Source organism: Oncorhynchus nerka, linkage group LG20, assembly GCF_034236695.1.
Source record: "Oncorhynchus nerka isolate Pitt River linkage group LG20, Oner_Uvic_2.0, whole genome shotgun sequence".
Lineage (NCBI taxonomy): Eukaryota > Metazoa > Chordata > Actinopteri > Salmoniformes > Salmonidae > Oncorhynchus > Oncorhynchus nerka.
Window position 1 is genome coordinate 55,238,463 of NC_088415.1, and position 27,375 is coordinate 55,265,837.

The 27,375-nt window shown below is 43.3% G+C and overlaps 1 protein-coding gene across 1 annotated transcript in view; it reads left to right on the forward strand.

The window, feature by feature from the left end:
• LOC115102825 (ski-like protein) overlaps window positions 1-9,462 on the forward strand; it is a 35,674-nt gene extending 26,212 nt beyond the window's left edge. Inside the window, exons 3-8 of the mRNA XM_029623153.2 lie at window positions 1,151-1,252; window positions 1,692-1,777; window positions 2,603-2,748; window positions 3,194-3,501; window positions 3,953-4,183; window positions 4,574-9,462. Coding sequence (XP_029479013.2) covers window positions 1,151-1,252; window positions 1,692-1,777; window positions 2,603-2,748; window positions 3,194-3,501; window positions 3,953-4,183; window positions 4,574-4,840 — 1,140 coding nt within the window. The 3' untranslated portion in view covers window positions 4,841-9,462. The remainder of the gene's footprint in view (window positions 1-1,150; window positions 1,253-1,691; window positions 1,778-2,602; window positions 2,749-3,193; window positions 3,502-3,952; window positions 4,184-4,573) is intronic.
• Window positions 9,463-27,375: the final 17,913 nt, after the last annotated feature.

The window sequence follows — 27,375 nt, forward strand, 5'->3', positions numbered from 1 at the left end:
GTATAGCTTCCGTCCCTCTCCTCGCTCCTCCCTGGGCTCGAACCAGCAACACAACAACAATTAGCGCGTGCTAACTAGCTGGCCATTTCACTTCGGTTACACCAGCCTCATCTCTGGAGTTGATAGGCTTGAAGTCATAAACAGCGCAATGCTTGACGCACAACAAAGAGCTGCTGGCAAAACGCCCGAAAGTGCTGTTTGAATGAATGTTTACGCGCCTGCTTCTGCCTACCACCGCTCAGTCAGATACTTAGATACTTGTATGCTCAGTCAGATTATATGCAATGCAGGACACGCTAGGTAATATCATCAACCATGTGTAGTTAACTAGTGATTATGATTGATTGTTTTTTACAAGATAAGTTTAATGCTAGCTAGCAATTTACCTTGGCTTACTGCATTTGCGTAACAGGCAGTCTCCTTGTGGAGTGCAACGAGAGAGAGGCAGGTCGTTATTGCATTGGACTAGTTAACTGTAAGGTTGCAAGATTGGATCCCCCGAGCTGACAATGTGAAAATCTGTCGTTCTGCCCCTGAACGAGGCAGTTAACCCACCGTTCCTAGGCCGTCATTGAAAATAAGAATGTGTTCTTAACTGACCTGCCTAGTTAAATAAAAGTATAAAATATATATATATTTCTTTTAAATCGGCGCCCAAAAATACAGATTTCCGATTGTTATGAAAACTTGATCGGCCCTAATTAATCGGTCGACCTCTAACACGTATACACCTCTCTTGCTTACCTACTACTGGCTTCTCTCACGCTCTTCATCCCTCCTTCCCTTAGCTGCGTGTTAGAAATGTTATTGAGCTGTGAACCGTCCTGTTGCATTAGTACTGTGTGTGTGTCAGCCCTGTCTGTCTGCGATGAGCATTAACACATTAGCTCATGGCCTCTTGCTGAGAGTGACCTGGATAAAAACACACACGCACACAACCGGCAGCAGCTTCAGCATGGCAGACATTTTTGTTGCAGCCCCATACATAAAACAACTGATGCCTGTGTGTGCAGTCAATGCTGTTCCCCCCAAAAATAATTGAAAAGTCCTGGAAAATAAGTCTCTGGCTAATCTGCGCCATAACACAGAGGCCCGTCTCACTCTCTCTCCAGTGTCTAACCCTCTCTCTCTCTCTCTCTCTCTCTGGAAGATGGAAGATGAGGACAGGGACACCCAGGTGAGGAGATCGCGTCCTCCCAAGCCTCTGGTTTCTCCTAACAGTAAACTGGCCGACAGCGATGCAGCAACCAAGGTACACACACACGCACACACAGGAAGCGGTGTACTGCTGACGATGTAACATCGAATCGACTACACCCCCCTAACCTTCCTCGAATCCCCTACGACCCTAACCCAACCCCCCCTTACCACGTAACCCCACACAAACTGGGGTCAGCCCCTAAAACACACTCCTATTTGAAAAAGCACGCCATGCTCTCTCTCCTTCTCTCTTCTCACCCTCCCCTAAACACACACAGCCATTGAAAAATCCATGTGTTTTTATCACAATCTTCTCAAACACGCACACACAATTATAGCTACAAACATTGACATTCAGATATAGGTTTTATATGATAATTAATAAACATCTACAGATCTCTCCTTTTTGGTTTTTATCTTTGATTTTTGATTTTTTTTAAAATCTACAGTATATTAACATGTGTATTAATGTATTATTATGTTGTTTACAGGCTAAAGCCCAGGCTACTCTGGTGTTCAACCGCCTGTTCCCCCACATTAAGGAAGAGCCTGGCCACCCTGCCATGATCCATCCCAGGTACTTTTGTTTTCCTATTTTCATATATTTTAGCCCACAATGGAGGCTAATCTTCCAAGAGTCCTGGGGACTGGCTAGCTACAGTCTTCCTCCTGGGAAGACCTGGCCCTTGAGAATCCATTCCAAGTAACTTTCCCAACGTCCTCTCGGGGAGCGTTACTAGAGCAGCGCTGAAACCCCGCTCTGCCTCTTTACCCTGCCTCTAGTTAACCCGACCGTGGGCCCGTGCCAGCGTGACCTTTTGTGTTCTTCTGTTCAGTAATCGTTTCCAGATTCATGTGGAGACTAGCTGGATTATAGGAGGCATGGCAGCATGTGACCACAGGGAGGAAACAGACAGGCTAGACTATGGGATTACATCTGACCGCTCGACAGGACATGTCTGCCTTAGACTTCAGACCCGACCAGACCAAAGCTGGTTTCCCCGCATTCGGTGGTTTTTACAGTGGTCGTTACTGAAGTGCAACTTTAGAACCGAGTGTTTTCTAGAACAGAAGCGGCATGTTTATTAGCGGCGTGTTTATTAGCGGCGTGTTTATTAGCGGCATGTTTATTAGCGGCGTGTTTATTAGCGGCGTGTTTAGAAGCGGCGCGTTTAGAAGCGGCGCGTTTAGAAGCGGCGCGTTTAGAAGCGGCGCGTTTAGAAGCGGGCGTTTAGAAGCGGCGCGTTTAGAAGCGGCGCGTTTAGAATATAGTATATCCATTTTAGTGCAACTTGGATGCCAAAAATGCACAAGTGGTATACGTAGAATAACGGTGAGCATGTGTAACTCTGTACCTGTATATATTTGATAACGTCTACTCTCTCTTTCTCTCTCTCCCTAGTCACTTCCTGTATACATATGATAAGATGGTGGCTCCTAACGTGTCTCTGAGGGGTCAGCCGGAGGTCAGCCCTGAGGTACTGGGGGTGCTGCTCAAACACCACTACAGCAGGAGACTGACCCACGGCCACGGCGACACTGCTATGGGTCAGTACCACACACACACACACACGGATGAATCAGCCATGCTGCTGCACCCTCCTGTCACACAGGTCGTAAATTAGTGCGTCAAAGTCCCAGGTCGTGTCCCAAATATCACCCTATTCCCTATAGAGCACTACTTTTGACCAGAGCTCTGTGGGCCAAAAGTCTATGGGTCAAAAGTAGTGCACTATAAAGTGAATAGGGCTGCCATTGGGGGTTCAGCCCTAGAAGTACGTGTGTATGAGGGGACCATTTGTGTGGGTGAATATGTGGTATCGGGTTGTTAGGTGAATGGTTCTTCTCCAGCTGTGTGGGAGGATGTGTGTATTTGTCCATATATCTGCGTTGCACATGCATGTGTGTGGGTTGGCTATGCTGTGTAGGTGGATGAGACTTTGTACTGCTTCCATCTCTCAACTTCCCTCTTCTTCTCCTTCTTCCTCCTCAGATCTCCACGCCTCTCCTGTAGTTGACGAGACCAAGTCTCAGCAGCGCGTCGTTTCCGCTGCCGACCGGGAGCGCCAGCAGCCAGTTTCCATGGAGACCAGCCCCGGCAACAAGAGTTATTCTGCTGTAGCGGGAGCTGCGGCGACTGCGGCGGTAGCGTCATCGGTAGCGGCGCTGGGGAGTAAAGATGTTCTGTCTTCAGGCTGTGAGGACGACAAGGACAGGATCGTAGTGGAGATCGTTCAGATGTACAGCAGACAGCAGGAGAAACTGCACTCCACCCTGCACAAACAACTGCATCTAGAGATGGTGAGACACAAGACAGTGAGACAACTAGAGGTTGTCTACTCCACCCATAGAAACAGATTTAGCCAGGGAGTCAATAGCATAAAACAATATTTCTCAATCTGTTCATCAGGGACTCCTCAGGTCTTCTTAGTTCCTGCCCAGCACTAACACTCCTGATTCAATCAACAAGAGGGCTTGGTAGACCAAAGAACCAAGATGTTAGGTTGTCTCGAAAATATTGAGTCCCTTCAATTCATTGAATTCAACATGTTGAATTTAAAGAAATCACGCGTCAGGTATAGGACAGAATTTCAAAAGCATTTAGTATGTCCTTGTACACCTCAATGACCTGAACTGCATTTGGGGAATGTACCATCCCCTGTATCTCTCTCTTTCTGTGTCTGTCTCTCGCTCCCTCTGTCTCTGTGTAATTTAGAGCTATGTAACTGACCATGCCCCCCTCCGTCTCTAGGAGTTGGAGGCGCTGCGTGGAGGCGAGGCGGCCAGGCTGCAGCAGTTGTCTGCAGAGCAGCGTGAGCTGCAGAGTGAACTGGAGGCAGTCCACACTGAGCACACTCAGAAACTGGGGCAGGTGAGGGAGGAACAGAGGGAGTTGGAGCACAGGCTGGAACAGCTGCGACAGCAGAGCTGTGTGTGTGACAACAGCATACACACGCACCAGGAGGCACACTACGCCAATCAGGTAGGCACTGGAGATACACACACCACCACATCCTGCTTGACCTCAGACAACACAACACTTAGTCATTCTGGGAAAATATACTCATATCTGTTTGTGACACTGTAGTGGTGTGTAGAGAACACTGGGTCTTTGTTTGGGTTTCCAGTACAGAGCTTTATTTTCAGATAGTGCTGCTGGGCTCAGCTCAGGGAGGAATGTAAACACACACACACACACCCCTCCTGTCCTGCTGTCTCCTTCAGCCTTGGTGTCTGGCTCAGACTGTCTGGCTGTGTGTTTCTGTGTGTGTGTGTCCAAGTGTGTGAGTGTCTGTGTGCTGTTCAGACAGTTCAGACTAACCTGACCTCATCTCTCTTACTTCTTACGTCCTCCCTTCCTCCTCCTCTTTAGCTGGCAGAGCTGCGTGGGAGGTTGGATGGTGCGGAAGCTGACAGGGAGGAGCTCCAGGAGGAGTTGAAGAGGGAGCGGGACGCCCGGGAGAAGCTGGAGAGAATCATCTCTCAGCTCAAACACCAGATGGACCAGACGGCCTCTTCCTCGGCCACCACAATTGCTACAGGGAGCCCCTCTTCAAACCCCACCCCCTCCACACAAGCACCCCACACAGAGGGACACATCGCAGGCCTCGAGCAGCAGAACGGCCACGCTCAGAAGTAGCCCCTCACGAAACTCCCCTTTTCCATTTGTCTCTCAACCCCCCAAGCGCCGTCTGTTATGTTCCTCCAACTCACTCCCTCATCCCTCACCTCCTGCTGGCAGAGACGGCAGCCCTAGACAGACAGACAGACAGACAGACAGAGTACTCTGTCCCCCAAGGCTGCTTCTCTGCTCGGTCTCACCCGCTTCCTTCCTGGTCCCTCCCTCGTCTTTACTTCTTTGGAAAAGGATCTGTTTTTATTTAAAATCACATGAAATGAGTTTTACGTTTGTTTTTTTATTCCTCCTCACACCCCTTATCCTTAAACAGTATTTACATTTTGGGAAGTATATGTTTGTTTTAATTTATAGTTTTACTGAACAAACTAATGACTGCTTGGCAGACCGATAGGAGTTGGATGTTTTTAGGACCCTTTCCTCCATCCCTTCCTTGGACTTGGACCCCATAGAGCCCGGGAAGTCAGTCAGACAGAAAGACAGTTCTCTCCTGCACCACTCGACTCTGTTCTGAACTGTGGTTACACTAGCGCTCAGTCGCTCTTTCTACTACTACCTTGCACGCCAACTGGAGCCAAGATGGTGCCCGTGTGGGTGCTCTCAATCTTTGTACATACACCCAGCCCAGCCATTCTGGACCAGCTACCAGCCACACACAGCAGTAGACTGCATTGACAGACATTATCATTTCACCTTGGTTTGTTTTTGTACTCTTATTCTTGGTAAGAAGAGAAGTTGAAAGACAGAAGTTCTAAATGTGTAAAACAAAGGTATAGGGAAACGTAATTGTACAGAGCATTTGCAGTCGTCATTGTTAAGCCTTCTGAAGTGATATTAAGATGTAAAGACATGAGTGATGTGGCTCTGAGGACTGCTTAGGTTGTTGTGGTCTGGAACAACAACAAACCCCTGAACTAGTCTGGCTCGGTCTGTTTTGATAGGACATGTCACACACACACCAAATTTCCTTGTAGAAATCTGCAGTTTGTCCTGTTTTAGTTTTGATTTCCCTGTTGGCAGCAGTTGGTGTGTTTGCCATCCTCATCTCTCCTCGTGAGAGCAGCAGAACCTAGCTGTCTGCTTGGTGGAATGTGGGTCACAGGTGAATGGAAGTAGTGCAGATTGACAGAGTGTGGTGTGGGCTGGCTGCTGCCTTGGATCCAGGCCCCTGCTTCCTGCGCGTTATTCCAACTCACTAAACAAACAGATCCCGAGAGGGAGGAGGGAAAGACCAGGATGCAGGGAGGGAGGTACAGTCAAGCGGAGAGAAATGGAGGCGGGGGAAGAGGAGTGAGAGAGAGAAAGAAAGGGTATTGAGGTAGTGCAGGGGGCTGATGCCCTCTCTCTCTCTCGCTGGGTGGGCCGGGTGCGGGTGATGAGGAGGAGAGAGGAGCCTCTTTTGTCCTGTCAGAATTGGGGCCGTTTCTATAGTCTGGGGCCTCTTTCTCTCCTACCCCCGGGGAGCTGGTACAGGAGCTCCTCTCTCTGCCCCACACACACATCACCATCTCTCCCTCCCACAAACGTACACACAGAACTGGGGTTTTGTCTAGTTGCCAGACAGTCTTTCTTTTATAGCCTCCAGGCAGAGCCAGGCAGCGTGTAAATAGTTGTTTAAAAGAGGTTTTGGCCTTGGCTTTAACTAACAAGCTGCTTTTTTATGCATCTGCTGTACATGCAAGTTGATAGACATTCCACTGTGCTCAACCATTCAATGCAGATCTCTAAAGAGAATTCCCTACAACATACTCAATGCTCTGCCAGAGTACTAAAGTATAGTAGGTCTTATTTTGTAATCGAGTTTCAACTAAGCTACATAAAGTTATTTTCATGGGGAGAAAAACGACAACGATGAAACTAACACCCTTGGTGTGTGACGTGAAGTTCACTCGCATGCAGAAAAATCCAATCCATACTGCAAATGTATGCTCTCTACCAACCATTGTTCCATATAAACCTTTCTTGGAAATTGTAAACAAAATAAATAAATAAAAATATATTTAATGTATTAACTAAAGATTTATATTCACTTTGTACATACATTAGTCATTTAATATATTTACTGTTGTTATGGGATGATCTTTTAAAGGTTATTATAATATTAAAACTAGGCCAGGCCCGAAGCTCTAAACAGCCCTGATGTTTTTGTTAGCTCTGAATTCTTCAAAGATTCACTTAACTTGTTGTTTACCCTGTTAAAGGGTCAATACGCAGCGGAGTGACTTCCTGTTAACACATTATCAACAACCTAATTCAAGATTGCCACTTGGCTCTTAAAAATAAAAAAAGGGGGCCATGCCTACATTGGGACTAACCAATAGTGGCAGATTTGAATTTGTTGTCGCTCTGCTGTGTACGATGATATCATATTGCACCTTTTTAAAGGATGTAATCTTGCTGTTGGGAGTTGAAATGCATGGTGTTCAGATGTGACCACCTGACACAGGACAGAGGTCAGAGTTGAATAGGAAAGAAAGAGCATTGTTACAGCACTTCCCCAGAACTGATTGCTTTCATTTAGTTTCTTTTGTGGATGATTTCACCTTGATAGACTGTGTAATAATGATGTATAATCTTTCTCCCTTAATACCTTCCCTTTTTGTACGCTAAACCCTCAACCCAGACAATTTGAAAATGCACCGAACATTTGTTTAGAGAGAAAAAAAGAAACTGAAAACAAACCAAACTAAAGTTTGCATATACCGAATGGATCGATACCCCTAAGTTGTTTTGTTAGGTGAATGATTTCTTACTTCTCACTGAGCCACTCAATTGATATGTTTTTGTAAAAAATACATAAAAATAACCTGTCCTAAATGGCACCCTATTCCTGTAGTGCACTATATAGGGAATATGTTGCCATTTGGGATGCCACCAGTGTCTCCAACGTACAAGTTGTTGACCTGTCTCACTACTAGCAAGGAGACGCAATGGCTGAGGGCATCTGAGCTAGTTTGACCGTTGAAATATACTTCTGGCTTTAGAAGATGGCTAAATAGAACTAAAGTCCAACTACCTAATCATACCATACAAATGTAGCCTCATGAGATTCTGCAATGATGAGAGAGAGAAGTGTGTGTGTCGAGTTTGTGTCTGACTGACTCTATGCCATCGATTTGAAAGTGACCCGAAGCACAGTAGCTATGAAAAAGCGAGAGACTTATTCTCAAGTAGCACTGTGGTTGTCCTCATTTTTGTCCAACACACAGACAATTGTCCTCTTCGGGGTATAGAGTCTTTAACTGCATTGTGTTGACATCACAAGATAAATCAGTATTCAGTTTGTTATTATCACCATAATTACCTATCTCTACAGTCTACTGCATTTAGTTTTTTAACAATCGTTCTGGGGTATCTAATGTATTTCTGTGTTTTATTTTCTGTCGGTGTAAATGGAATGTTATATACAAGAGGGCGCTCTATATTGACTGTAGTTAAATGTCATAATAATGATATGATAGACACAGTGGATTAAAAGAAGTCAAAAATACTATGTAACACAGTGGGCTGGGCCCTCTTGCATTCGCATTGTTATGAGAACTAATGTTGTGTCCCAAAAGGCACCCTGTTCCCTACCCCGTAAGCAACCCTATGGGCCCTGGTCAAAAGTAGTGCACTATATAGGGAATGGAGTGCCATTTAGGACAGACTCTAATATGGATGTGCTTTGTACAGAGTTTAAAATAAAATTAAAAAATGTTTTTAGAGGGGTGCATTTTACTCAACTCACTACTAACTAGACCATTACCATTAGGCTTGGTCCTGGCCTTGCTTCAGAAGCACAGCTAAACAGTAACTATCATCTCCATTTTATATATATTTTACATGCATCCCCAATGGATTGTTCTCAGACATAAAAGGATAGTTCAGCAATTAATTATTATTATTTATTTTTTTTAACATTTTTGAAATATATACAATGGCTCAACTTTCCCTTTTAATGAAGAAGGCGATGAAGTGTAGAAGTGGCGCTCTTTAACAAATGGCAGCAAGTTATTTTGGATGGGTGATATAATGCAGGATCAATTGTTTCCATTTATGCTTTGTAGTTGAATATTTATTTACAAACACCCTTCTCTACAAGCGTGGGACCTGGACATTACACCTTGTCCTAGCTAGGACCCATCTTGTTAATGATTTCACAAAATGGTTCTTAAATTTACGTGTGCCTGGGATAAACATGCCATGTTTAAAGTTATTAGGCTACACCTGACAAATCATAGTTTAAAGAAGAAACGTTATCTTTTTATGGCTTTTTTTTATCCTTCAGAAACCTGTATGGCAGTGAGTGTCTATGTATGACCATTGCATACCATGTTGCCAACAACGATACAGTGTGATTGAGACGTTTGTTTTTTGTTGCATGAAACGAGACACTGTTCTCCTACCTCATGTTGTGATATAAAATGTTTTTTAAGCAGAGGACACTGCGTCTTTAATCGTGGATCATAATTGATATTTCCTAGTAAATGATGACGACATACCTGTACTTGCTTTTAGCGAATACCTCAGTTGTATATCTCGTGTTGTGTTTTTTCTCCCGCCCTTATTTCACATCTTGTAAATATACACTGTATAAACAATGAACTTGGATCACGTTCAAGTAAAGTTCTGTAGTGTCACAATTGGTGTCGGGAATCTTCTTTTCTTCGGGAGTCGAGACTGATGTCATGTGTTGTCGTAGACGATCACTGATAGCTTAAAGTAGAATAGATCATCTTTATTATCCCTCATAGGCAATTAGCTGTACATCAGCCAGTCAAAGTTTAGACAATAACTAGAGTACAAAAAACAGAACTGTACATCATAAAATTAACTCATTACATTGTATGCATCATTATCCAAAATACAACAATGGCCTACACATCAAGTAGACATAACTATGTGAATATGCAGATATTTTTCATGTTAAAAAAATATTATTCTCAGTACCCAGAACCAAACCTTGCGTTGTAATATTTCATGAGAGACGACATAATCTTACAAGTCAAGACTAAGAGTGTGATTTATAAATACCCTGTTAAGATTTGTACAGCTTTCTCGCCTGATAATGACAAAAAAAAAACAATGGACCTACAATATATGGACTCCATTGTTTGTCTTGTCACTGGACTTACAGAGTGGCCCTTAAGGCATCAGTTACAGGACACAAGTGTAGCTCCTCCAGAGCATCATGTGTGCTTAGGTGCAGTAGGTCTGTCAGTAGTCACTGATCCCTGAGCTAGCTGAAATGCTAGCCAGGCAGCGAACACACAACACAACCCCAAGAAGGAAGCTGTTGAGCAAACAGCCAGGGATCATTCAGCCCCAGGTATCTAGGGATCCCAACTTGGAAGACCAGACACAGGCAGGAACACCAGGAACAGAGCCCACTCTGAGGATAATCCACAACACCTGGCGAAACACCGCTACTCTGCACTGCCTGCCAGTGTGACTCCAAAATGGAGGGTGAATCCATGTGAGCATCCTTCCACCCCTGTGGATACCCATAGGAGACCCTGTGTGGCTATGAACGTACAGCACTGCACAGGCCACAGTCAGTAGCAGCACTTCGGCCAACTGAGGTATGAGCGCTAGTGAACACCCAGCACTGATGCAGCTAGTGAAAAGACTGGTTCCGCAACACTAGAATGACCCCAGACACCAGGAACACATAGAGCAGGGCCACAATCCACAGCAGAGAGATGACCACTAAGAACACCGGGAAGCTGATCCTAGATTTCTAACTTCACCCCAGAGCGAAGTGGTCTCAGTCCAGTAGTGGTCTAGCCCAGTCAGAACCACCACAGGCCAGAGGAGGCGGTCGTAAGACCAGCGGGCGATCTGGACTAGCAGACAGATGTGGTGGTTAGTGAGGTGCTAGCCCAAGAGGGAGGTGTCTCCCTGAGGGAGGGAGAGAGAGAATGTTGTTTATTTTACTCAGCAAGACCTTGTACAAGTGGCAGCAACAAGCTCAATTGTGAGTACAACTTACACTGAAATATTACAATAAGACAATACTAAATGAAAAAATAAGCAAACGATGAAAGTAAAAAATAAGATGAGTAATTTTGACTCCGGCTGAGCAGCCTTCTATCAAAATCAATCAATCAGCTGTACCGGGAGAACAAGCTCAGCAGGGTGTCCACCACGGTCAGAGAGAAGAGAACAGACCCAGGAAGCTTTGGTTTAGGTTAGAGGTCGACCGATTAATCGGAATGGCCGATTAATTAGGGCCGATTTCAAGTTTTCATAACAATCGGAAATCTGTATTTTTGGGTGCCGATTTGCCATTTTTTAAATATTTTTTATATATACCTTTATTTAACTAGGCAAGTCAGTTAAAGAACACATTCTTATTTTCAATGACGGCCTAGGAACGGTGGGTTAACTGCCTTGTTCAGGGGCAGAACGACAGATTTTCACCTTGTCAGCTCGGGGGATCCAATCTTGCAACCTTACAGTTAACTTGTCCAACACAATAGCGACCTGCCTCTCTCTCGTTGCACTCCACAAGGAGGCTGCATGTTACGAAAATGCAGTAAGCCAAGGTAAGTTGCTAGCTAGCATTAAACTTATCTTATAAAAAACAATCAATCATAATCACTAGTTAACTACACATGGTTGATGATATTACTAGATATTATCTAGCGTGTCCTGCGTTGCATATAATCTGACTGAGTATCTAAGTATCTGACTGACCGGTGGTAGGCAGAAGCAGGCGCGTAAACATTCATTCAAACAGCACTTTCGGGCATTTTGCCAGCAGCTCTTCGTCGTGCGTCAAGCATTGCACTGTTTATGACTATCAACTCCCAGATGAGTCTGGTGTAACCGAAGTGAAATGGCTAGCTAATTAACACGCGCTAATAGCGTTTCAAACGTCACTAGCTCTGAGCCTTCTAGTAGTTGTTCCCCTTGCTCTGCATGGGTAACGCTGCTTCGATGGTGGCTGTTGTCATTGTGTTGCTGGTTCGAGCCCAGGGAGGAGCGAGGAGAGGGACGGAAGCTATACTGTTACACTGGCAATACTAAAGTGCCTATAAGAACATCCAACAGTCAAAGGTTAATGAAATATAAATGGTATAGAGGGAAATAGTCCTATAATTCCTATAATAACAACAACCTAAAACTTCTTACCTGGGAATATTGAAGACTCATGTTAAAAGGAACCACCAGCTTTCATATGTTCTCATGTTCTGAGCAAGGAACTGAAACTTAGCTTTCTTACATGGCACATATTGAACTTTTACTTTCTTCTCCAACACTTTGTTTTTGCATTATTTAAACCAAATTGAACATGTTTCATTATTTACTTGAGGCAAAATGTATTTTATTGATGTATTATATTAAAATAAAATAAGTGTTCATTCAGTATTGTTCTAAAAATAAATAACAAATCGGACGATTAATCGGTATCGGCTTTTTGGTCTTCCAATAATCGGTATCGGCGTTGAACAAATCATAATCGGTCAACCTCTAGTTTAGGTATGCTCGGTGGAAGAGGAGCAGGGACAAGCCTTGCATAACCCCCCCACCCTTCAGACGGAACAGGATTGGGGGGATGGACACGTCCATGATGTGGCCTGAGTTCCAGATGAGTCCTGCTGCCCTTAGGGGACCTGGAGAGGGTTATACTACTGCCTTAGGGGTCCTGGAGAGGGTTATACTGCTGCCTTAGGGGTCCTGGAGAGGGTTATAGAGCTGCCTTAGGGGACCTGGAGAGGGTTATAGAGCTGCCTTAGGGGTCCTGGAGAGAGTTATACTGCTGCCTTAGGGGTCCTGGAGAGGGTTATAGTACTGCCTTAGGGGACCTGGAGAGGGTTATAGAGCTGCCTTAGTGGTCCTGGAGAGAGTTATACTGCTGCCTTAGGGGTCCTGGAGAGAGTTATACTACTGCCTTAGGGGTCCTGGAGAGGGTTATACTACTGCCTTAGGGGTCCTAGAGAGGGTTATACTACTGCGTTAGGGGTCCTGGAGAGGGTTATACTACTGCCTTAGGGGTCCTGGAGAGGGTTATACTACTGCCTTAGGGGTCCTAGAGAGGGTTATACTACTGCGTTAGGGGTCCTGGAGAGGGTTATACTACTGCCTTATGGGTCCTGGAGAGGGTTATACTACTGCCTTGGGGGTCCTGGAGAGGGTTATACAGCTGCCTTAGGGGTCCTGGAGCGGCGGTAACCTTGTGACTTGAGAGGCAGGCCAGTAGGCTACTCAGAGCCTTGCCCGCTTAAATCCCAAGGCTGACAAATTTTCGTTTTTAAGTTATGTTATTGAGGAGCTAACATGAGAATGCCCCAGAGGCTGTTGAGAGGTCTAGAGTCTACAGTGCAACCCCAGTGGCTAGCAAGAGCTGGGGGTCAATACCTTAGAGAAACACACCGTTATTAAAGATACATTGTGTGTTACTGTTATTCCATTAGGAACTCAACACTTACAGTACTGTATGTTCATTTCACCAGGTACAGCATACCACAGGGGGCTGCTGAAGGGAGGATGGCTCATTACAATGGCTGGAACGGAGAAAATGGAATGGCATCAAACAAATGGAAACCATGTGTTGGATGTATTTGATACCGTTCCACTATTACCACGAGCCAGTCTTCCCCAACTAAGGAGCCACCAACCTCCTGGGCTCCATATGTCCCGAAAATAAGGTTTAAGATGGAATTGAGATGTCGATGAAACATCAACAAAAAATGGCTATAAAAATGGTTTGTTTGTTGAATTGAAACTGAAAAGCCGAGGCACTAATTCTTGAATCTAAATGAAAAAGCCTTAATTGAGTTGGCTATCGTCTTTTAGAAAATACTTCTCCAGCAGGATGTGGTCAAAAAGACCATACCTTGATGATATGAAAGACACATGCATTCCTTCTCTGTTCATACACCCTTGGATTCAATGAGAACCCATTTGATACAGTATATAATACAGAATATATACATTTTAATAAACACATCTTCTGTATTTCATTGACACATATGCCACTTAGCAGACACTTTTATGAGTTTTATCCAATGCGACTTACAGTCATTCACGCATACATTTCACATATGGCTGGCTCCAGTGGGAATTGAACCCTAGGCATTGCATGTGTCATGCCCTACCAACTGAGCCACACAAGATCAAACTTTAAAAGTTGTAGATGCAGCATAGAATAATAAACAGTGTTTTCTTTGACACTATTCTCCATACATCATTCATATCCACCAGATAAACAGAACACATGAAATTAAGCACATGAAGTGAACTTGATAAATAACACTAAAAAAGGCATCAATCACAACTTGCCATGGAGTGGTAGGAGGAACAAAAAGCACACACCTTTCAATGGTATTCAAGCTGCTCTGCTCTGCTCTCTGCTGCTCTCCACTTCTTTTCAAATGTGATTCCCATAGATTACTATTTGTCTCATCTGATGGTCAAATTTCTGCCATGTCAAATAAAGTCAGTTAAAATATATATACATACACTACTGGTCAAAAGTTTTAGAACACCTACTCATTCAAGGGTTTTTCTTTATTTGTACTATTTTCTACATTGTAGAATAACAGTGAAGACATCAAAACTGTTAAATAAAACACATGGAATCATGTACTAACCAAAAATGTGTTAAACAAATCAAAATATATTTTATATTTGAGATTCTTCGAATAGCCACCCTTTGCCTTGACAGCTTTGCACACGCTTGGCATTCTCTCAACCAACTTCAACTGGAATGCTTTTCCAACAGTCTTGAAGGAGTTCCCATATATGCTGAGCACTTGTTGGCTGCTTTTCCTTCGCTCTGTGGTCCAACTATTCCCAAACCATCTCAATTTGGTTGAGGTCAGGGGATTGTGGAGGCCAGGTCATCTGATGCAGCACTCCATCACTCCCCTTACACAGCCTGGAGGTGTGTTGGGTCATTGTCCTGTTGAAAACAAATGATAGTCCCACTAAGTCCAAACCAGATGGGATGTATGCCTTGAATTCTAAATAAATCACAGATAGTGTCACCAGCAAAGCACCCCGACACCATAACACATCCTCCTCCATGCTTTACGGTGGGAAATACACATCGCGTCTCACAAAGACACAGCGGTTGGAACCAAAAATCTCCAATTTGGACTCCAGAACAAAGGACAAATTTCCACCGGTCTAATGTCCATTGCTCATGTTTCTTGGCCCAAGCAAGTCTCTTCTTCTTATTGGTGTCCTTTAGTAGTGGTTTCTTTGCAGCAATTTGATCATGAAGGCCTGATTCACACAGTCTCTTCTGAACAGTTGATGTTGAGATGTGTCTGTTACTTGAACTCTGTGAAGGATTTATTTGGGATGCAATTTCTGAGGCTGGTAACTCTAATGAATTATCCTCTGCAGCAGAGGTAGCTCTGGGTCTTCCATTCCTGTGGTAGTCCTCATGACAGCCAGTTTCATCATAGCACTTGATGGTTTTTGCGACTGCACTTGAAGAAACCTTCAAAGTTCTTGAAATGTTACATATTGACTGATCTTCATGTCTTAAAGTAATGATGGACTGTCGTTTCTCTTTGCTTATTTGAGCTGTTATTGCCATAATATGGACCTGGTCTTTTAGCAAATAGGGCTATCTTCTTTATACCCCCCCCCCCCCTAGCTTGTCACAACACAACTGATTGGCTCAAACGCATTAAGAAGGAAAGAAATTCCACAAATTAACTTTTAAGAAGACACACCTGTTAATTTAAATGCATTCCAGGTGACTACCTCATGAAGCTGGTTGTGAGAATTCCAAGAGTGTGCAAAGCTGTCATCAAGTCAAAGGGTGGCTATTTGAAGAATCTCAAATATATTTGGATTTGTTTAACACTTTTTTGGTTACTACATGATTCCATATGTGTTATTTCAAAGCTTTGATGTCTTCACTATTATTCTAAAACGTAGAAAATAGTAAAAATAAAGATAACCCTTGAATGAGTAGGTGTTCTAGAACTTTTGACTGGTAGTGTATATTTCTATTAACCAGTAAAAAAATATATTCTCTAGTTGTATTGCATGTTTTATGATGGCAGTTTGCTTGAATAGCTTCATCACAAGCTGTTTTTCAGTGTGTTGAATACAGAACATATCAATTAGCATACTATGATAGATTTATTCAAATATATGTTGGCTACCTCATTGTTCATCAAACATTGATATTTAAATTACCACAATGAATGAATGAATGTAATGGCTCTGCAGAGCCATAATATTTAGAGAGTTGGGACAGCTTTGAGGTTTATGTGTTATGATGCATTTACATTAAATATGGCGGCTATGTTAGCTCTCCATTAACATAACATTGGGAATATTAAGCAACTGAATGTCTTTTATTTATTCAATCAATATTCTAAATTCTCAAAGTTGTCCGAACTCTAAATATATGCCACTGTTGTAGCCTTATTGGGTGAACAAACATTTCAACTTAAGTAGAAGTAATATTCTCAATGTACCTTTGGCTGATGTGTAATGCAGACCTACCGTGAAGCTGTGAGTCTCTTGTGGTTCCCATATGAGCGTTGGGAATAAATGGCAGTGTAGTTGATGTTGATATCAAACATCTTACAGTGTTAAGTGACCTATCTGTCCATAGGTTGGACAATGATATATATAAGTACCAGAAAGGAAATATAAGTACATAGGGTGTTTATTCACACAGCAGGTGTGTCAATAGACCGGGATGATCTATAGACAGTAGACACGTATTGCTGTCACAGGTGTGTATCACAGGTCCTATTGTCGAAGGGTAGAAAAACATGAATCCTCAATTGTATGTTGTCCGAGGGGTTGGAAGCCAGGGATTAGTTGTCCGAGGGGTTGGAAGCCAGGGATTAGTTGTCCGAGGGATTGGAAGCCAGGGATTAGTTGTCCGAGGGGTTGGAAGCCAGGGATTAGTTGTCCGAGGGGTTGGAAGCCAGGGATTAGTTGTCCGAGGGATTGGAAGCCAGGGATTAGTTGTCCGAGGGGTTGGAAGCCAGGGATTAGTTGTCCGAGGGGTTGGAAGCCAGGGCTTAGTTGTCCGAGGGGTTGGAAGCCAGTGTATGTTGTCCAAGGGGTTGGAAGCCAGTGTATGTTGTCCGAGGGGTTGGAAGCCAGGGATTAGTTGTCCGAGGGGTTGGAAGACAGTGTATGTTGTCCGAGGGGTTGGAAGCCAGTGTATGTTGTCCGAGGGGTTGGAAGCCAGTGTATGTTGTCCGAGGGGTTGGAAGCCAGTGTATGTTGTCCGAGGGGTTGGAAGCCAGGGATTAGTTGTCCGAGGGGTTGGAAGCCAGGGATTAGTTGTCCGAGGGGTTGGAAGCCAGGGATTAGTTGTCCGAGGGGTTGGAAGCCAGGGCTTAGTTGTCCGAGGGGTTGGAAGCCAGTGTATGTTGTCCGAGGGGTTGGAAGCCAGTGTATGTTGTCCGAGGGGTTGGAAGCCAGTGTATGTTGTCCGAGGGATTGGAAGCCAGGGATTAGTTGTCCGAGGGGTTGGAAGCCAGTGTATGTTGTCCGAGGGGTTGGAAGCCAGGGATTAGTTGTCCGAGGGGTTGGAAGCCAGTGTATGTTGTCCGAGGGGTTGGAAGCCAGTGTATGTTGTCCGAGGGGTTGGAAGCCAGTGTATGTTGTCCGAGGGGTTGGAAGCCAGTGTATGTTGTCCGAGGGGTTGGAAGCCAGGGATTAGTTGCAGTGATGTGAGTGAGTGCCTCTGGAGCGGATTTATTGATTAAGTGCATCGTGGGTACTGATGCCAGAAACCCTCTTCGTTGGCAGCTCACTTCCCACCACATTTAAATGGCTGACTCGGGATTCAAATGTTAATGTGTTTTCAATCTAAACTTAAAAATAGGGAAATACATAAGCTGCTCAATTGGCAATAGTCTGTTGAAAGTACTAAATGGTAGGTTACACAGAATGCTTATGTTACAGCAGTGGTTACCGACTGAAGTTTGCTCTGGCCGGGATACCCATGGAAGTACCCCCTCTCCTCATGTGCATGTTACCAGTTATCCTATGGTCTCATAAGTCTTCCCCTGTGAATAGCCCAAGTACCCCCGGGGGTCCTAGTAGCCTACTACTGGTTGTGAACCACTGTTAGAGAGAGGAAGAATCCATAGACTCTAACCACTTCTGGGAAAATTGGAAAACACTAAACAAACAACAAACAGAATAATTATCTATCCAGAATGGAAATGTATGGGTAAACCACTTCTCCAATCTTTTTGGCTCTATAACAAAGAACAAACAGCAAACACATATACATGATCACATAAAAATCTTAGAATCAACTATTAAAGACTACCAGAACCCACTGGATTCTTCAATTACCTCGAATGAGCTACAGGACAAAATAAAAACCCTCCAACCCAAAAGGCCTGTGGTATTGATGGTATCCTCAATGAAATGATCAAATTAACAGACAACAAATTCCAATTGGATATACTTAAACTCTTTAACATCATCCTCAGGTCTTGCATCTTCGCCAATATTTGGAACCAAGGACTGATCACCCCAATCCACAAAAGTGGAGACAAATTTAACCCCAATAACTACCGTGGGATATGCATCCACAGCAACCTTGGGAAAATCCTCTGCATTATCATTAACAGCAGACTTGTACATTTCCTCTCTGAAAACAATGTACTGAGCAAATGTCAATGTGTCTTTTTACCAAATTATCGTACGACAGAACATGTATTCACCCTGCACACCCTAATTGACAAACTAACAAATCAAAACAAAGGCAAAGTCTTCTTGTTGTTTTTTTTTTAAAGCCTCCGACTCAATTTGGCATGAGGGTCTGCCATACAACTTGATGGAAAGTGGTGTTGGGGGAAAAACATAGGGCATTATAAAATCCATGTACACAAACAACAAGTGTGCGGTTAAAATAGGCAAAAAACACACACATTTCTTCCCACAGGGCCGTGGGATGAGACAGGGATGCAGCTTAAGCCCCACCGTCTTCAACATACAGTGCCTTGCGAAAGTATTCGGCCCCCTTGAACTTTGCGACCTTTTGCCACATTTCAGGCTTCAAACATAAAGATATAAAACTGTATTTTTTTTGTGAAGAATCAACAACAAGTGGGACACAATCATGAAGTGGAACGACATTTATTGGATATTTCAAACTTTTTTAACAAATCAAAAACTGAAAAAGTGGGCGTGCAAAATTATTCAGCCCCCTTAAGTTAATACTTTGTAGCACCACCTTTTGCTGCGATTACAGCTGTAAGTCGCTTGGGGTATGTCTCTATCAGTTTTGCACATTGAGAGACTGACATTTTTTCCCATTCCTCCTTGCAAAACAGCTCGAGCTCAATGAGGTTGGATGGAGAGCATTTGTGAACAGCAGTTTTCAGTTCTTTCCACAGAATCTCGATTGGATTCAGGTCTGGACTTTGACTTGGCCATTCTAACACCTGGATATGTTTATTTTTGAACCATTCCATTGTAGATTTTGCTTTATGTTTTGGGTCATTGTCTTGTTGGAAGACAAATCTCCGTCCCAGTCTCAGGTCTTTTGCAGACTCCATCAGGTTTTCTTCCAGAATGGTCCTGTATTTGGCTCCATCCATCTTCCCATCAATTTTAACCATCTTCCCTGTCCCTGCTGAAGAAAAGCAGGCCCAAACCATGATGCTGCCACCACCATGTTTGACAGTGGGGATGGTGTGTTCAGGGTGATGAGCTGTGTTGCTTTTACGCCAAACATAACGTTTTGCATTGTTGCCAAAAAAGTTCAATTTTGGTTTCATCTGACCAGAGACTTGATTACTTTAAACAACAGGTGGATATCTTTGAAATGGCTTTTATCATCTTTAGTCATTTATATACGACTGATTGTTTCAACATTGTAGATCAGTTCATCCAGAGATCCTCACTGAACTTCTGTTTAGAGGGAGAGGTCTTTGATTTGCACTCCTTCCATTTCAATATTATCGCTTAAATGCTCCTTGGGATGTTTAAATGGGAAATTTTGTATCCAAATCCGCTTTAAACTTCTTCACAACATTTTTCAGTTTTTGATTTGTTAACGGACCTCTGAGAAAAAGCATTTTGAAATATCCAAGGTAAATGTTGTTCCACATTTTCATTGATTGTGTCCTCACTGAACTTTGAGAGAGTTTGCTGCACTGATTCTTCATTTGTTAAAAAAAAATACAGTTTTATACAGTTTTATATCTTTATGTTTGAAGCCTGAAATGTGGCAAAAGGTCGCAAAGTTCAAGGGGGCCGAATACTTTCGCAAGGCACTGTATATATCAACGAATTGGCGAGGGCACTAGAACAGCCTGCAGCACCTGGCCTCACCCTACTAGAATCTGAGGTCAAATATCCACTGTTTGCTGATGATCTGGTGCTTCTGTCACCAACCAAGGAGGGCCTACAGCAGCACCTAGATCTTCTGCACAGATTCTGCCAGACCTGGGCCCTGACAGTAAATCTCAGTGAGACCAAAAAAATGGTGTCCAAAAAAGGTCCAGTCGCCAGGACCACAAATACAAATTCCATCTAGACACCGTTGCCCTAGAGCACCCAAAAAACTATTATCAAAATCCAGAAAATAGCCGTTAAATTCTACAATCACCTAAAAGGAAGCGATTCCCAAACCTTCCATAACAAAGCCATCACCTACAGAGAGATGAACGTGGAGAAGAGTCCCCTAAGCAAGCTGGTCCTGGGGCTCTGTTCACAAACACACCCCACAGAGCCCCAGGACAGCAACAGAATTAGACCCAACCAAATCATGAGAAAACAAAAAGATAATTACTTGACACATTGGAAAGAATTTACAAAAAACCAGAGCAACAGAGTTCCAGTAAACATGTGTATAAGGTTACATAATAAATAAAGTTACACTGAATGCCAGCCCCCCTGACCTGTTTGTGTTTGTTTCCTGTCCAGGTTAAGATGACATCTCTAACTGTATTGGCCCGTACTGACCTGTATTGATCTGTTTGGGAGGAGATGGGACTCTACTCTACGCCTTCTTTCTCTTCAAGGTACCCACTAACACAGATACAGTATATCAGGGTAGCCAACACACCTCCAAGGGAGCTACTGTCTATGCAGGTCTTTGATCCAACCCTGCGCCAACACACCTGCTTAATCTGTCCAGGGTCTTGTACTTGAGTGGCTCAGGGCAGGCTGGGTGTGTGTGTGTATGGTGATGTAAATATCTGAGGCAGTGTGTTTGGGTTAGTCATTGTTGTACTTGGAACATAACGTGGTGTTGAGCTGAGTTGTCCTTGGCCAGACTTGGTTGCGTCCAAAATGGAAGCACCCTATTCCCTACATAGTTCACTACTTTTGACCAGAGCCCATAGGGTGCCATTTGGGACACAATCTTGGAATGAGACATGCTGTTAGGTAATGTTCTTGAAATCAGGCCAGATTAGATTTTTTCTTCATATTTCCAGTATGTTATACAATGTTCTCTCTCTCTCTCTCTCTCTCTCTCTCTCTCTCTCTCTCTCTCTCTCTCTCTCTCTCTCTCTCTCTCTCTCAATTCAATTCAATTCAAGGGCTTTATTGGCATGGGAAACGTGTTAACATTGCCAAAGCAAGTGAGGTAGATAATATATAAAGTGAATATATAAAGTGAAATAAACAATAAAAAATTAACAGTAAACATTACACATACAGAAGTTTCAAAACAATAAAGACATTACAAATGTCATATTATATATATACAGTGTTTTAACAATGTACAAATGGTTAAAGGACACAAGATAAAATAAATAAGCATAAATATGGGTTGTGAGTATTTTGTGGGCAGTGAGCACATAGCCTGTCTTCTCTTGAGAGCCATGTCTGCCTACGGCGGCCTTTCTCAATAGCAAGGCTATGCTCACTGAGTCTGTACATAGTCAAAGCTTTCTTTAATTCTGGGTCAGTCACAGTGGTCAGGTATTCTGCCGCTGTGTACTCTCTGTTTAGGGCCAAATAGCATTCTAGTTGGCTCTGTTTTTTTGTTAATCTCTCTCTCTCTCTCTCTCTCTCTCTCTCTCTCTGCAGTGTTCCTCCACTTATGGCGTTCCATTTAGGTTCTCTGACTGCGTTCAAGTTTGAATCATACAAAACAGAGGTGGCTAAAGTATTTAATGGCTGAGGATTCTTTTCAAATAAAAAGTTATAGTGCTGTGCATCAGTGATCTGTCTGTCTGTCGGTCTGTCTGTCTGTACCAGGTAATGCAGCCATCACGCTGCATAGTCATCTGAAGGTTAAGATGGTGAAGTACATGCTCCATAGGACAAGCCAGCCAGGCCAGCATCAATACCAGGGCCTATGGACGCCAGGGACCTGGGGGCCAGGAGTATGGGGGCCTGGGCCAACCTGGGGTCCACATCGGGGGCCAGCCGGACACAGAGCACAACGCCACTGTTACACCAACAACAAGTTACTCTGCAAATGCAGATGAGGATAATAACACAAAGGACTTAATCCCTAACCCCTAGCTCCTAACCTTTACTCACTAGGCACTAACCCCTAGCTCCTACTCCTAGCCTCTTCCCTGTAGCCTCTGACCCCTAACCCCTAGTCCTTACACCTGGCCCCTAGCTCCTAAGCCCTATCCCCTAATCCTAGTCCCTTCTCCTAGCCCCTAACCCCTAGGCACGATTGTGGATCTGAGAGGATTGGATAGGTGTATAAGCAATAGGACTGGGCTAGACTGGGCAGATAAAGGCTGTAGTTCTTCCTGATATTTACACGGGGTCGTGTACGAGTTAGTAAACCTACTCCTCTGACCTGGCTAAATCAGAGGGAGAATGGAGCAGAGCCGTTATGGTGAATGTGGTGAACATTTACACGTCATTGCCATTTTCTCAAACTCCTTTTGAGTTTTTGTTCCTTTCCCGTAACAGGTAAAATAAGAACTACACTTCTACATAAGACAGCTTAGCAGTACATTTAACAAGTTATCCAACACATCAGATCAAGATTAAACTTGATATAGACAATCTCTATAATAATCTCTATACAATCTCCCCAGACCTATAAAATATATCCTGGTATTAAATAGATTCAGGTTAGTGTCCAGAGCCAAACAGACTCATAGGCTTTCAGACAACAGCTGTGAAACATTCAGGTGAACTTTATCAGTGGATAAATCTCAGAAAGCTTCTCTAGTCTAACTGGATTCATCCTTCAGACATGGTATAAATACTATTCCCTTTTAATAGTGCACTACTTTTGATTATGGACCATAGGGCTCTGGTCAAAAGGAGTTCACTATAGTGGACAGAGTGCCATTTGGGATGCATCCTGAAAGTGTCAAACCTTGTGACGTTCTTCCCAGGCATTCCCTCTTCCCCTTCTCTCCCTCCTCTCCTCCTCCAACCGTTCTGTCTGGGAGCGTCACCAGTCTCCATGGCAGCAGTCAAAATAAAGTGGATGTAAGCGGCCCTGTTGAGACAGTTGCCGTGGTTACGACAGCGTCACACAGACTGATTCAGACTGGGGACCCTAATGTGCTCTGACGCTTTTAGTCGGACACACACACACTAGTCTGTTGAACAACATGCCTCAGTCTGTCATGCAGAGGAGAGACATTATACTGTGTTTTTTCCCCTGCAAAACCATTTCCTCTCCTGCTACTCGTGAGTGATTTCTCTCACACTGATGTAATGCTGATTTACTAGTTATTTAGAGGGAGCTGAAGTTGAGCTTTTGCTTTAACGTTATTCTCCAGATGCCTTTTCTCCTCTTCAGAAAGGTGGGGATATCTAGTAAGTCCTAGATCAACCATCATGAGCTTTATGAACTTTTCAAGGGGCAATCTGCAGTTCAAACAATAGCAAAGCATAGGCCACACCACTGTTTTGGTAAAGTAATGAGGGTTGGGGCTGGAGGAATGTAACCACTTTCAAATTCCTAGACAGGGCTATGGATGTAAAGACTGACCATCCATAACATCAACATAGTTTGAAACATGTTTTGAGACTGTACAGGGTTTGTTTACACTTACACAAGCACATGGACTAGCCAGCCAAATAGAATAAGTAGCCAGACCCCCCTGGGTTAATCATTTTTGCTGAACAAGCTCTATTTTGTTGGCCCTTGATTCCATCCAAAATACTCAGTGAAATGATTGAATACTTTATTGAGTTTACCTCCCAGATTGGAAAAAGGTTACATTTAAAATCAAACAAATTGTGTGAAGGCCACTTTTTCAAATGACAAAATGGGTCTCTAAAATAAACAGAACAGATGCTCAATTAAGTTCTGGGTCCACACTTGTTAAGAGAACAGAGAGAACGACATCAGTTAAATGACTGAATTTCAACAAGTGTTTGCAACTCTCTTTTGTGAATAAAAAAAATACTTGTTTAGCAACTGACCCACAGATTTCTTCTTAAAGGTCTAATGCAGCCATTTTTATATCAGTATCAAATAATATAAATATTATACAAATAATAATTTCACAGTAAAAATTAAGTACCTTAATGTAATAGATATCATAAAATGGGCAAAAACCAGAAAACTAGCTGTTATTGGCAGAGATGTCTGGAACTGTCTTTGTTATTGGTCTGTTAACCAATTTGCCGCATGGGGATGTCACCATGGAAAGACAAAACTCCCGCCCATGCAAGCTTTATGATTAAAAGGTCATGTGTAAGATTATATTTTCTACCAGCAACTATAAGAAAATAACTGATCAACATTTTTCACAATTTTACAGTGTTAGCTTCATCAGCTGTTGTACAATATGATATAAAACACAGACAAACTTAATTTTGACTGCATTGGGCCTTTAAAGAATCCATTGAGAGTCTGCTGACATCCACAGGCTTTGAGCTTCCTTTTAATAGACATTTGATCAGTTATTTGCAATACAGGGATGATTGAAGAATGAAGCAGGTGTTAAACGTGGGCCATGCTACACAGAAAGCAGCAGTTGACTACACCATTGTCAACACTTTGATTAAATTAGTAGACATATAGCAATATCTTGGAAAATACCATACGCATCATTAGCTTTTGAAACAATTCAATCTGTTTTCTTGTATCATATTTTGGACCACAGTGAGGCTCTCTCTCCACTAGCCTACCTGTTTTTCCTGCAGTGAGGAAGATTCACCATCTTCATTTATTTTTTTGCTAGTAATTTATCTGCTGATAATCGCCAAAAAGCCAAATGAACAGCTCTCTTATCGATTTGGTAGGCTACTGACGAGTCACTCACTTCTGTTGGACTTCATATGGAAAATAAAAAGGAGATCTTTAGTTTACTTGTCCTGGTGTGATATAATAGACATAACTACATTGTGTGATTTATGAGTGGCAAGGATACAGTGCCTTTAGAAAAGCATTCTTTTTTTGCTCTTTTACATTTTTTTTAAATCCTGAAAAACTCCCCAGTCCTTAAAGATTACAAGCATACCCATAACATGATGCAACCACCACTATGCTTGAAAATATGTAGAGTGATACTCTGTAATGTGTTTGTTTGGATTTGCCCCAATCGTAACACTTTATATCATATTACTTTCGAGCCTTGTTGCAAACAGGATGCATGTTTTGGAATAGTTGTACTCTGTACAGGCTTCCTTATTCACTCTGTCAATTAGTTTAGTATTGTGGAGTAACTACAATGCTATTGAGCCATCCTCAGTTCTCCTATCACACCCATTCAACTCTAAATGTTTTAAAGTTACCATTGGCCTTCTGGTGAAATCCCTGAATGGTTTCCTTCCTTTCCGGGCAACTGAATTAGGAAGGACGCCTTTATCTTTGTAGTGACTGGGTGTATTTACAGTGCATTCAGAAAGTATTCAGACCACTTGACTTTTTCACATTTTGTTACGTTACAGCCTTATTCTAAACTTGTTTAACCCCCCCCCCATCAATCTACACAAAATACCCCATAATGACAAAGCTCAAACATGTTTAGAAATATTTGCAAATGTATTAAAAATAAAAAACAGATAACTAAATTGACTTAAGTATTCAGACCCTTTACTCAGTACTTTGTTGAAGCACCTTTGGCAGCGATTTACAGCCTCGAGTCTTCTTGGGTATGACGCTACAAGCTCGGCACACCTGTATTTGGGGAGTTTCTACCATTGTTCTCTGCAAATCCTCTCAAGCTCTGTCAGGTTGGATGGGAAGCGTAGCTGCACAGCTATTTTCAGGTCTCTCCAGAGATGTTCAAATGGGTTCAAGTCCGGGCTCTGGCTGGGCCACTCAAGGACATTGAGACTTGTCCCGAAGCCACTCCTGAGTTGTTTTGGCTGTGTGCTTAGGGTTGTTGTCCTGTTGGAAGGTGAACCTTCGCCCCAGTCTGAGGATCAGAGCGCTCTGGAGCAGGTTTTCATCAAGGATCTCGCTGTACTTTCCTCTGTTCATCTTTCCCTTGATCCTGATTAGTCTCCCAGTCCCTGCCACTGAAAAATATCCCCACAGCATGATGCTGCCACCCCCATGCTTCACCGTAGGGATGGTGCCAGGTTTCCTCCAGACATTACGCTTGGCCAAAGAGTTCAATCTTGGTTTCATCAGACCAGAGAATCTTGTTTCTCATGGTCTGAGAGTCCTTTAGGTGCCTTTTGGCAAACTCCAAGCAGGCTGTCATGTGCCTTTTACTGAGGAGTGGCTCCCGTCTGGCCACTACCCTAATGGCCTGATTGGTGGAGTGCTGCAGAGATGGTTGTACTCCTGGAAGGTTCTCCCAACTCCACAGAGGAACTCTGGAGCTCTGTCAGAGTGACCATTGGGTTCTTGGTCACCTCTCTGACCAAGGCCCTTCTCCCCCGATTACTCAGTTTGGCCGGGCAGCCAGCTCTAGGAAGAGTCTTGGTGGTTCCAAACTTCTTCTATTTAAGAATGATGTAGGCCACTGTGTTCTTGGGGACCTTCAATGCTGCAAAATAAATGTGGTACCCTTCCCCAGATCTGTGCCTCGACATAATCCTGTCTCGGAGCTCTACGGACAATTCCTTCTACCTCGTGGCTTGTTTTTTGCTCTGACATGCACTGTCAACTGTGGGACCTTATATAGACAGGTGTGTGCCTTTCCCAATCATGTCCAATCAATTGAATTTACCACAGGTGGACTCCAATCAAGTTGTAGAAACATCTCAAGGATGATAAATGGAAACAAGATGCACGTGAGTTCAATTTTGAGTCTCATAGCAAAGGGTCTGAATACTTATGTAAATAAGGAATTTCTGTTATTTATTTTTAATACATTTGATAACATCGATAAAAACCTGTTTTTCGCTTTGTCATTATGGGGTATTGTGTGTAGATTGATGAGTAAAAAAAATATTTCATCCCATTTTAGAATAAGGCTGTACGTAACAAAATGTGGAAAAAGACAATGGGCCTGAATACGGGCTCGTCTGGCCGACGATGTTTCTGACTCCTCAGATACAGAGAACTGAACACACACACACACACACACACACACACACACACACACACACACACACACACACACACACACACACACACACACACACACACACACACACACACACACACACACGCACAAACACACTGACATACACATAGATGTACACAGGAACTGAAAACACGCAAGCACAGACACTGTCTTGGCTGGGAAGTGCTA